The sequence below is a fragment of the Erinaceus europaeus genome, chromosome 7 (assembly GCF_950295315.1).
Source record: "Erinaceus europaeus chromosome 7, mEriEur2.1, whole genome shotgun sequence".
In the NCBI taxonomy this organism is placed as follows: domain Eukaryota; kingdom Metazoa; phylum Chordata; class Mammalia; order Eulipotyphla; family Erinaceidae; genus Erinaceus; species Erinaceus europaeus.
Window position 1 is genome coordinate 15,929,165 of NC_080168.1, and position 12,230 is coordinate 15,941,394.

The 12,230-nt window shown below is 42.4% G+C and overlaps 1 protein-coding gene across 4 annotated transcripts in view; it reads left to right on the top strand.

Annotated features, from left to right (window-relative positions):
* Nucleotides 1–12,230, top strand: part of USP37 (ubiquitin specific peptidase 37) — an 83,133-nt gene that overhangs the window by 100 nt on the left and 70,803 nt on the right. For 3 of the 4 annotated variants that reach the window (XR_009550637.1, XM_060193891.1, XM_060193893.1), the window contains exons 1-2: nt 400–517; nt 11,586–11,813. Coding sequence is in view for 3 of the 4 variants with exons in the window: in XM_060193891.1 (XP_060049874.1) it covers nt 11,658–11,813 (156 nt within the window). In the remaining variant the exon portion in view is untranslated. Of the gene's footprint in view, nt 1–399; nt 518–11,585; nt 11,814–12,230 lie in introns of those variants that run through there. The other variant, XM_060193892.1, reaches the window with a different exon arrangement.

A 12,230-nucleotide genomic window follows, 5' to 3' on the forward strand; every position in this document is an offset into this window, starting at 1 on the left:
CAAACGTATCCCTGCCCCCCAGCCTCCCGCCCTCGTCAGGGGCGTGAACTCTGACCCTCCTCGGGAGGCCGGGGAAGGGCGGGAAAATCCGGGCCGTCCAAGCAGGACAAGTAGTGCGCATGCCCAACCGGGCAGCCCGAGTGTAGAGGGAAATGGTGGGAGGTTGAAAGTGCAGCTGGTGGATAGTGCGCATGCGTACTACGGCCGCAGGAGGGGCGGGGCTGCCGAGTCTCGACTTCTCCGGGCGCTGGGGCGGGGCTCAGGCATCGGAGAGGCGGAGTTTGCGGGCCAGCGCGCACGCGCCGAGTCTGGTCGCGTCGAGTGTGCGTGCGTGCGTGCGTGTTTGCGTGTGGTCACAGTTCCCGCCATCAGCCGCCCTCCCTGACTTGGGGGGAGCGAGCGGCCCCGCTACTTGGTGCCGGCTGGCCCTTCCTTGTGGACCCCCAGGCTTCTCCTCCTCCGCGCGGACTCTGTGCTTCCGGCAGGCCAGTCGGGAGCTCCGGAGCCGCAGGCACAGGTAAGGCTGCCGGCGAGCCTCTCCGCGGAGCCGTTTCCCGGCCTCCCGCCCCCCCCCCCGTGCGGTCCGCCCACTCGGCGTTCACTCTTCTAGAGTTCGCCCCGCCGCTTTCAGCCGGCCCGCATCCCCTCCGCGCTGCTCGGCCTCACAGGTGCCCCACCTGGGGCTGCCCCCCGCCCTTGCTCCCCGGCTTGGACGCGGTCTTCGCTGTCACTCGCCCCCTCCGTCCCCGAAGCCCGGCCCTCCCTCGCCGGGGGCTGTCGCCGTCGTCCACTCGGCCCTCCCCGAGGCCTGCCGGCCCTCCAGGTGACATCCGTTGCCGCGCATCCCTCCGGCCGCGGACACGCGACTCCCAACTCCCGACCACTCTCCACCTGGCTCCCCTCTGCGCCCACGGACAGGCATGGTCGGGTCTCCGTCGCGCCCTGGTCGCTCCCCATCTCCCAGCGTCGCAGCAGGTTGTCGTGTTGGCTGCTTTCGGGTCAGGCTCCATGAGAGGAAACGAAAATGACATAATCCTGTGTTCTGGAGAGTTGGTCTGAAGTGGTTTTGCGGTGACCCTTTCAAAATTTCCACTGTGTAAATACCTTGGGGCAGGGGCGGGGAGTGAGGAGGGTGACATTAGGGTGGCATTAACTGACAAGTCTCTTAAGTGGAAGAAATATCCAGGAGAATGTGTTCATTGAGTCGCTGCATCTAGTGGGTTGGTGTTCAGTGGAGTCTTATGAGCTGGTTCTGTGTGTGTGTGTGTGTGTGTGTGTGTGTGTATGTGTACATGTCATCTGCCAGGTTGATAGTGGTTTGAGGTTTTTAACATGGGTGAAACTGCTTGGCAATAGTACAGTGCTAAAGAGAGAGACCTAGGATGGTGCACGGAAGGCTTCTTGACATTTTAACAAGTGTATGAAGGAGGATAAGTACTGTAAGAGATGAAAGAAGTGATTGATAGTATTGAATTCAGCAAAAAGGTAAAGATGACTGAGGCCTGGATTAGTTGTTGACATGTCAAAGGGAGAGATGTGTGATAGAGTCACAGGGAATGTGTGGGTTCAGCTCTAGGTCCTGCTGTTCTTCCTTCTGCCAGGTGCTTGTTGATATATATGTGTGTATGTGTATATATATATATTTATAATATATAATTACATGTGTAATTTTTTTCTTTTCAGCCTGTTCTTTGTGTTTCAAGCTCAAGACCTAAACAACCATCTGTATTTCAAATAAGTGTCTGAGACTAAAGTCTTAATTTTCCTCACTATACCCAGATTGTTTCTCTTCCACTGTCCCATTTCATTAAGTGTCTTCATCCGTTTGTCTACTTACATAGGCTGGACACATGAATGCCACTCTTTTATTTTTAGTTTTTATTCATTTATTGGATCGAGATAAGAAATTGAGATGGAAGGGAGAGATAGGGGAAAAGAGAGACACCTGCAGCACTGCTTCACAACTCATGAAGCTTCCCCTACCCACAGGTAGGGGCATGAACCCGGGTCCTTGAGCAGATAGTATGTGTGCTTAACCAAGTGCACATACTACCAGGCCCCAAAGCCATTTCTTCCTTATCCTGTGTATTCATACCCTTTCTCAATGTCTTTTTTGTGGGGGGGGGGGGGATGAAACGTGACCTCGCACATGAAGATACTGCTGAGTGGTCTCCTGACATGGTTTTTATTCAGTTAAAAAAATTTTTTTTTTTTGAGGCAGAGATACCAAAACACTGTTCCCCCATTAGTGGGGTTCTGGTGCTGTCCATGGTCCTCCCGTGTGGTGTTAGGGATCAAACCCAGGGCCTCACAGGCTTTGCCTGCTAACCCATCAGTACACCTACACTACCACCCTGGTGCCCCTCCCTTGTTTTTCTTGTTACCAGGGTTTCACTGGGGCTTCATGCCTGCAAGATTCCAAGGTTCCCAGTGCACCCATTTTGTTTACTTCAGATAGAGGGAGACAGACAGAGAGAAGGGATAAATACCGTAGCACCACTGTGGGGCTTCCCTGTGCTGGTGCTCTTGTGTGGTGGCCAGGGGTTGGAACCCATCCCTTCACGTGTGGTAAAGTGTGCTCTGCAGGGTGGACCGTTTCCTGGCCACCCATTGGCACTTTAGTTCAGGGTGCACTCCTCTTTCATTTGGACCTGATGTCATTGATTCTCTGTGTTCTCGCCTGTAAAATGGGAATAACCACCTTACGGAGGTTTGAAAAGATGATAACACAGTAAACATACAACTAGTAAGTAGCTACTAAGGATTCATTGTTGTCCTGACTAGTGTCAGACAGTGAATAGTTTTGATACTCTTCTTTGTGGTTGCCCTGTCATCTTCTACACTACTCCTGTCACTCTTCTCACCAGACCGGAACAAACTGTAGCATATCTCTATTCAGTATAAGCTGCTATTTCTCTGCTTCAGCCCCTTCTGTGAATTTCTATCGCTGTTTGTTATACCTAGGGTCAAAATCAAAATCTTTACTGTGGTTGATAAAACTATAATCTGGTTCATTTTTAAAAAATATTTCAAAGGCATGTCTATTAAATTCTTAAAATTTTGTTTATTTGTTATGATAGAATGTGTGGAAGAACCCAGAGCAGGGACTCAGGTGTGCAAGTCCTGAGCTCTGACTCTGACCCCCCCCCCCCACAACTTGCTGCTTTTGTTTCACAACATCTTGTATCCTCCTCTCCCTCTCTAAACTGCAGCCACACTGCTTTTTCATTTACTAAGTCACAGCAGGATGTTTTCCATCACTGCACTTTTGTAGTCCTGGTTTTGTTTGCCTGGATTGCTGCCGTGACCCCCAACCCAACTCAATTCTCGAGTCCTAATACTTCTCAGAAAAGCCTTTACTTATTCATCTACCTCTGTCCCCTAATTCGTAAAAAATAATCTTTCCTCGGGAGTCAGGTGGTAGCGCAACGGGTTAAGCGCACATGGCGTGAAGCTCAAGGACCAGCGTAGGGATCTCGGTTCGAGCCCCTGGCTCCCCACCTGCAGGGGTGTCGCTTCACAGGTGGTGAAGCAGATCTGCAGGTGTCTATCTTTCCCTCTACCTCTCTGTCTTCCCTTCCTCTCTCCATTTTTCTCTGTCCTATCTAACAACGATGACATCAGTAATAACAACAATAATAACTACAGCAACAATAAAAAAGGGCAACAAAAGGGAAAATAAATAAATATAAAAAATAATTTTTTCTTGCCATGTACTTTATCATTTTTAAAGTTTGTAATAATATATATGTAAGTATATATAAAATATAAATGCTCTATGTAGACTGTTTCCTCCTAGAATGTAAATCAATAATAATCTACTTCTCAGTTTGTTAAATGAATACATACACTGGAGTTTGCAATAAGAACCATTATGTAAAGGGTTGACAAAGTAACTCTCTTGGATAGTGCACTGCCTTGCCATGTGCACTGCCCTAGTTCAACCCCAGTCCCTACAGCCTTAGAGATTTCAGTGCTGTGGAGTCTTGACTTTCTGTCTGCTTGGAAAAGTCAACTCAGAACAGTAAGTGAAGTCTTGACAACGATGAGAGAAGAAGAATCATTATGCTTTTTGGATACTTAGGTTTATTGACACTCTCCCTTTGGTTACAGGCACCTTTTTAATCTTCACCTGCAGTGTCTGCAGGTATCTTCTTTCTTCCTATCTCCCCCATCTCTCTCAATTTCTCTCTGTCCAAAAAAATCGAGAAGAAAAAAAAAAAGGCCTCAGAGCAGTGGATTCATAGTGCAGGCACCAAGCCCCAGTAATAACCCTGGAGGCAAAAAGTGGGTGGGAGATACTTGCAGCCCTGCTCCACCACTCATAAAGTCCGCTGCCCCCCTTACAGGTGGGGACCAGGGGCTTGACTCTGGATCCTTGCACACTGTAACATGTGCATTCAACTAGGTGCACCACCACCTAGTCTCATCGACTTCTCTCTTTAGTTTCAGCCACAACACTGAGTTTACTTTTTTATTCATTTAATTAATTATTATTCTTCCTTTCAGATAAGGACAGAGATGGGAGGGGGAAGAAACCATAGCACCAAAGCTTCCTTCAAGACTGTAGGGACTTCCTTCTAACCTTGGTCACATAGATGGCAAAGCAGTACACTATCCAAGGGAGCTATTTTGCTAGCTGTTTTAGTTTAAAGACACATTTATGAGCGAGGGAGGGAGAGTGCATACACACCAGAGCACTACTCTGTGCTGGAAATCGAACTTAAGTCCTCACACCCACAAGTTCAGCCCTCCAGGCACGGTGTCTCCTAGGCTATCACAGCACCGGTTTTATATCTGAGCATTTGTTTTCTGAATATTTCTAGGGGGAAAAATCCTTTTGAAATCAGCATTGACTTGTGTGTTTTAACAATAGGTTAAACTGAGACTATAGAAGATGAGATTTCCAGAAATAGACACAAAAAAATTATATGTTTAAGTTGTTGGTAGTAGATTTGGAAGGAAGTATTAAAATTTAGTTGTGTGTGTTTAGAACAGGATTCGTATTGAAAAGTAGATAGTATGTGAATGCTGGAAACAGATGTTTGAATTTATTTTTGAAATAGTGATGAACTGTTCAAGTAGGGAGAATACATTTTAAAGATATGTGTGAAGGGGCCCTGGTTGAGCGCACACATTACAGTGCACAAGGAGCCAGGTTCAAGCCCCTGGTTCCCATCTGCAGTGGGAAAACTTTACAAGTGGCAGGACAGTGCTGCAGGTGTTCCTCTCTCTCTTTCTCTCCCCATGTCACGCTGTCGCTCTGCTTCCCTCTCAATTTCCGTCTTTATCTCAAATAAATAAATAGGATATGCTTGTACAACATTGTACCTATAGTTAGCAAAATTGTGTTATCCACTTGAAATGTTATAGGTGGGTAGCTCTCATGTTAAATATTCTTACAGTAAAATGGAAACTTAAAGAGAGTCTAGGAAGGGATTAGCATAAATAGTATTTAGCACTTACTAGCTGCTTGTTTGGTTGGAGTTGAGGGTTCCACTGTCAGTTTAAGAAGAAAATAAGGGAGATGACTGGTGCATACTTTAATGGCAAGAGATAAAACGAGTGGGGGGGGGCTGGGTGGTAGTGTACCTTGTTGAGCATACATGTTACAGTGCACAAGGACCCAGGTTCGAGCCCCCAGTCCCCACCTGCGGGGGGAATGCTTTGCAATTGGTGAAGCATTGTTGCAGGTGTCTCTCTGTCTCTCCCTCTCTATTATCCCCTTCCCTCTCAATTTCTGGTTATCTCTATCCAGTAAATAAAATAAAGATAATTTAAAAAAATTTTAAAAAAGATAAAACAAGTGGCTTCCTTTTGTGATAAGTGTTTTTTAATTAAACTTTTATTGATTTACTATTGGTCTGCACAAAATAAATCATAGCCCTTTATAAAGAGCATCACAGTATCAAGGATTCATTGAATGGTAAAAATATTGAGGGAACAGAGGCTGAAAGTAAATCACTGATTACTGCAAATCACAGATAGAGTGCAATGCCATGGTGGTTACATAGTGAGGGCATGACACGGCTTGCTTTGTCTTTTCCTAACTCTGTACCCCTAAATAAATTGCTTACTCTCAGTTTTCTCATCTGTACACTAGAATGATCCTGTGAAAATTAAATGAGATAATGCATGGCACTGTATTTAGTAAATTTTGTGCCATGTCTGAACTAGAGGTGTAGCTATGAGTGGGCTAGGTTTCAGACAAATGAGATGAGACTAAAGCTGATGTCAAGGTGCTTTGCCTCAGTGATGGTGAAGTGTGGGCAAGGCTAGGCAAGTCTGGAGTGTCTCTCAGTGCGGGGCATGGGCTGAATCAGCTTTATATTTGGAGCCCTGTCCATTCCCCACAGTGCCGTCAAATTTAAGTTAACTCAGGTCATTTTCTATTGAGCAGACATAGGAGTTTAAAGTTGATGTAGTAACGTTCAAGAAGGCAGTGAGTGATGATGTTTGGGAGGAATCTTGTGGAAAATTTAGGATTGGAGAAACCTCAATTTGAGAAATGAAGTTAATTTAGTTTAGAGTGAAAAGTATAAGCACCAGTCTAGTTACCTTTTGAAATTTGTACCAGTACAATATGGGCATCTTATTTTAAGACTTAAGACATTATGTAACAATGTTTTAAAAGTCAACAAAGGATGCTGTCTTCTTCACTGCCTTCTTAGTTTCAAAATGTAGCAGGGACAGATAGACCAAGACAGGGATTGATCAAGCTGCTGCTGACTCAATTAAGTAGTCCCTTACAGGATGAAGCAGATATATCTCTGGAGTGCTGAGCTGTTTGTTTTTTGATAGAGGGTCAGAGGAGTAGGTAAGACATCACAGAACTGCTTCACTGCAGCCTTCCCATGTAGTGACGGGGGCTTGACCCAAAATCCTTGCCAAGTGCTAACGTGTGTGCCCACCTGGGTGAGTCCTCTCCCAGCCCTGGGAAGTTCTGCTTAATATGATGTGTATGTGTTGAACTCTGTCTTTTAACTGTTTTCAGTAAGGTAGTTTGTGCTTTTTAAATGGTTAACTTTGTTGTATAAGTAATCGCTTTTTACTTTATTTTTAAATATGTTTTATGAAGATTTATTTATGAGGGAGAGAGAATCAGAACATCACTCTGGCACATCAAATTTGGGACTGTCCAACGTTTTACCCACTGTTTGACTTCCCAGGCCCCCTTTTTATTTAATTTTCATTTTGTAAATTGAGGTTTGTTTTTTTTTTCCTCCAGGGTTATTGTTGGGACTCGGTGCCTGGACTATGAATCCACTGCTCCTGGAGGCTTTTTCCTCTTGTTGCCTTTGTTGCTTAATATTGTTGTTGTTGTTGGATAGGACAGAGAGAAATGGAGAGAGGAGGGGAAGACAGGGGAGAGAGAAAGATAGACACCTGCAGACCTGCTTCACTGCTTGTGAAGTGACTCCCCTGCAGGTGGGGAGCCAGTGGCTCAAACCAGGATCCTTAAGCAGGTCCTTGAGCTTTGTGCCATGTGAGCTTAACATGCTGTGCCTGGCCCCCTATTGAGCTCATTTTTAAAAAGGCATATTTAAATTTACTTTACCCAAGTTGATGACTTTTGGCATAGCTGCAAAATATGAGTGGTTCCCCAAGAAAAGTGTACTTGCCTTTTTGCACAAGGATCAGAATAGAGGTTAATTGTTATTACATAACAATTTTCAGTAAAAATCACTGAGAAATAAGTGGTGGTTTCATATTGGTTATGTTTCCTGGGGGAAAAAGGTTTTTTTTAAAAAATGTTACTTATTATAATAGTTTGGGAGAGTTTCACATGAGGCAGAGAGAACTAGAGTTTCTCATGAGGCAGAGAGAACTAGAACTAGTTGAACTAGAGTTTCACATGAGGCAGAGAGAACTAGAGGATTAAACTAGTTCAACTATCTCCCCAAACATTTCTAATTTGTATGCAAACTGGCAGGAATTGACATTTTTTTCCATTCTATTTTGTACTAAGTTTTATGCTGTAGTATTCTTTCTTTCTTTTTTTCTTCCAAGATTTTATTTATTATTAATGAGAAAGATAGGAGGAGAGAGAAAAAGAACCAGATATCACTCTGGTATATGTGCTACCGGGGATTGAACTCGGGACCTCATGCTTGAGAATCCAGTGCTTTATCCACTACACCACCTCCTGCACCACCTATAGTATGCTTTCTTACAACAGAATGCACTATGATGTTTTCAAAGCAGTACCTAAAAGATTGTCATTACAATAGTTATACTGGGTATAGAAATAATTTTTGCTGACATTCTTGGGGCTTTCATACAATGTTCATAATTAAACAGTAATTTTGTAATTATATAAAAATTTAGGGGAATCCAATCTCTGTGGATGTACTTGTTTTTTTATTATACTTTGTCTTCATATTGTTTTGATAGCAAGTTAGCATTAGAGAATTCAGAGAAACCTTAGTCTTAGGTTCACAGAAAGTTGAACTGTTTAATTTTGCTACATACTCTAAAGGAAACTTTATCCCTCTACCCCTCCCCAACCAGGTTGGGCAAATTTTGGCAATTTGATGAATGTACAAAAGCAGTTAAAGTTAATTCATTTGGCACAAAGCAGGTGATGGACCAAATTGAGGCATCAAGAAAAATATTTAGTTTGTTGGTTCTGTCAACTTTATATCCTAAATCTTTTTTCAAATAGTACCAGAGTTAGAACCCATGGCTTCACCTCTCTGCCTTACCATTGAACCATCTCCCTGCTTGATTTATTATTTTAATGAGAGGGAGTGGGTTCTGCTTCAGCATCTATGGATGTCTTGTTATTGTCATGTGGTAGGGATCAAACTCAGTCCCTTATGCAGACAAGACAGCTGATCTGCTACAAAGCCTCAGTTTTTTTTTTTTTGTATAACTGTTATGTTATCTCCCCAGCCCATAACTCTTGATAATTCAGATTTTAATGCTTTATAGTGCATACTAACTTTCTTGCTCTTCATAAATGCTTTTCCTTTCTATGAAAGTTACAATGAGAACAGATTTGTATTTAGTAGAGAAGTTAAGATACAATTAGAAAAAGTTTTGAGTTGTCCGTGAAGTTGGTACAGTGAGTAGATAAAATATTGGACTCTCAAACATGACGTCCTAAGTTCAGTTCCTGGCAGCACATGTACCAGAATGATGTCTAGTTTTCTCTCTCTCTCTCCCTCCTATCTTTCTCATAAATAAATAATTTTTTTAAAAAAATAGAAGTTTCAATATAGTTTGAAAGATGAGTTTTATGTAAGACAGTGTATAGTGATTCTCCTATAAAGTTCATAGTAAATAGAACCATATATTGGTTATATAAAAGGGATTTGTGGTTTCTCTTTCTGTTGTAATGCTTATTTTTCATTATTCTCTTTTAAAAAATATATCTATTTATTATTGGACAGAGACAGAGAGAAATTGAAAGGAGAATGGGGAGGTAGGGAGGGAGGGAGACAGAAAGATACTTGCAGCCCTGCTTCACCATTTGTGAAGCTTTCCCCCTGCAGGTGAGAACCAGGGGCTTGAACCTGGGTCCTTGCACACTGTAGTGTGTGCGCTTAACCAGGTGCACCACCACCTGGCCCCCATTATTCTTTTTTTAATTAATTTTTTGCCTCTAGGGTTATTGCTGGGGCTTAGTGCCTGCAGCATGAATCCCCTGCTCTTAGAGGCCATTTTTTCCCCTTCTGTTGCCCTTGTTGTAGCTTTGTTGTGGTTATTATTATTATTGTTGATGTCGTTCATTGTTGGATAGGACAGAGAGAAATAGAGAGAGAAGGGGAAAACAGAGAGGGGGAGAGAAAGACAGACACCTGCAGACCTGCTTCACCGCCTGTGTAGCTACTCCTCTGCAGGTGGGGAGCCGGGAGCATGAACCGGGATCCTTATGCCAGTCCTTGCGCTTTGTGCCTTTTGCACTTAGCCCGCTGTGCTGCCACCTGACCCCCACCCCATTATTCTTAAATAATGACTTTGTCTCTTATCTTAGACATTGCCCTAACAGAGATGTAAAGATTAAAGAATGTATTGCTAATTCTCAATTAGCAAAGTCTAGATAGGAACATGGAGGAAAGTAGTGCCTAAATGCTTTTCACTAGCAAGCACAGGATGCAGTAGGAGACTAGAATAATACTAAATAGTCTCATGAATATGTGGTGAGAAAAAAGTGCAAGGTAGCCTGGAAAGACTTCTAAAGATGATGATATCTAAACTGAACCTTCATCGTATAGCCAGGAGAAGTTATTAGTGGGGGATTTGGGAGATGAGATTACATAAAAATCCTTTAGGCATAGAGCTCTATATGTGCAAAGGTATAGTGAAAGGAAGTCATTCTTTTTTCTTTTAAAATTTTTTTATGTTTATTTTCCCTTTTGTTGCCCTTGTTTTTTATTGTTGTTATTATTAATATCATTGTTAGATAGGACAGCAAGAAATGGAGAGAGGAGGGGAAGACAGAGAGGGGGAGAGAGAGAAAGACACCTACAGACCTGCTTCCCCTGCAGGTGGGGAGCCGGGGACTCGAACTGCCATTCTTAAGCCGGTCCTTGTGCTTTGCACCACGTATGCTTAACCTGCTGCCCTACCGCCCGACTCCCTGAAGGTCATTCTTTTAAGGAAGTTATTGTCAGATGATTGGGTTTGTAGGACCTTTTTTAAGGAAAAAGAGGTAAGTGGAACTAGATCACAAGGAGCCATTATGTTATGTTAATGGGTTTAGATTCATTATGAGAGCAGAGGGGATGTTAAGTGAGTGATGTGACAGCTTATTCTAAAGATGTCTGGTATATGTATGGAGGGTAGTAGCTAGTAGTGACAGAATGCTACCCTGATCATTGACCTGGAATCTATTACTAGAGATCAAGAAAGTAGTTCAAGATAACTCATGTTTCTAGTATAGGTGGCAGGTGGGGGGCAGAGAACATGTTCTTGGCAGTGCTGAGAGACACGGCGGGGTGTGTGTCTTAGACTTATCTAAACAAAGAAGCAGCCAGTTATTAATTACGAAAGTAAAATATTACAAACACTTTGCCAACTAGGTTCACTATTTCTGTCAACACATGGCAGGATTGATTGGGTTTGAGCAGCAGTCTGTACTTTACCTGCCTAACTTATTTTGTGTTACCTTCCTGATCCGTGTGTGTGTGTATGTGTGTGTGTGTGTGTGTGTGTGTGTGTTTTAACTTAGAATTCCAGACCCTTTAGCATCCATGAAGGAAGAAATGAAACAGTTTGGATTGTGAAGGTAAAAGTTGGTGACCATCATGTAAGAATGGGATCTGCAGTATTCCTAACTAGTACACTTTCTGTGGCAGCAGCATGGTGATTATTGGTACAAGATGCAAAATTTAGGCACTAGATACTTTACAAGGAAGGAAAATGTATGGAAGAGTTCAGATGTAGTTAAATTCAGTCATGGAACATCTATCTTACTTCCCTGTGCCGTCCAGTTAATCAAGGTCTCTGAGAATGCGGAGTACAACATGGTTTGTTAAGATGAAGCAAAGTACAGAAGATGCTTTTTTAAATGTTCCCTTTCAAACTCATGTTTTAATCAGCTAAATTGTAATTTATTCTTTTATCTCTCCCCCCCATAGAATCTCTCAAGTGAAAGTCTATTTTTGCTTTTGAATTTGACCAGAAAGCAATTTATTTTTAAAGAAAGTATAATGTCTCCTTTGAAGATACATGGTCCTATAAGAATTCGAAGTATGCAAACTGGAATTACAAAATGGAAAGAAGGATCTTTTGAAATTGTGGAAAAAGAAAATAAAATCAGCTTAGTTGTTCACTACAATACTGGAGGAATTCCACGGCTATTTCAGGTATAGCTAAATTTTGATTTGTAATAGAGTTCAAATCATACCTTTTAGTCAATAGCTGTTCTATGCTATAATTATGTATTATGGTAGCTCTCAGATTAATATTTCTTGCTTTTTATCTTAGGACACCTTTAAGATTTTTATTTCCTATGTATTTTTTATAAATTATTCAGCAGTGTGGTCAATGGTGTGTAATGAAAAGTGGGAAATGGTTAGTGTTATTAAAAAGAAAAAGGGAGGAAGCTGAGGTGGACTAAGTTTGGATAATGTCTAAATATATTAAAAATCACATTAGGGTTGCTCTAGTTATTTCATTGATTTTCTTAACATATAATAATAGATTCATCACTATTCAGTGTCGACTTTTAATGGGACTTAGTGTCTTCTAAAAGCTAATATCTATTTCCTCAATAATTCTGG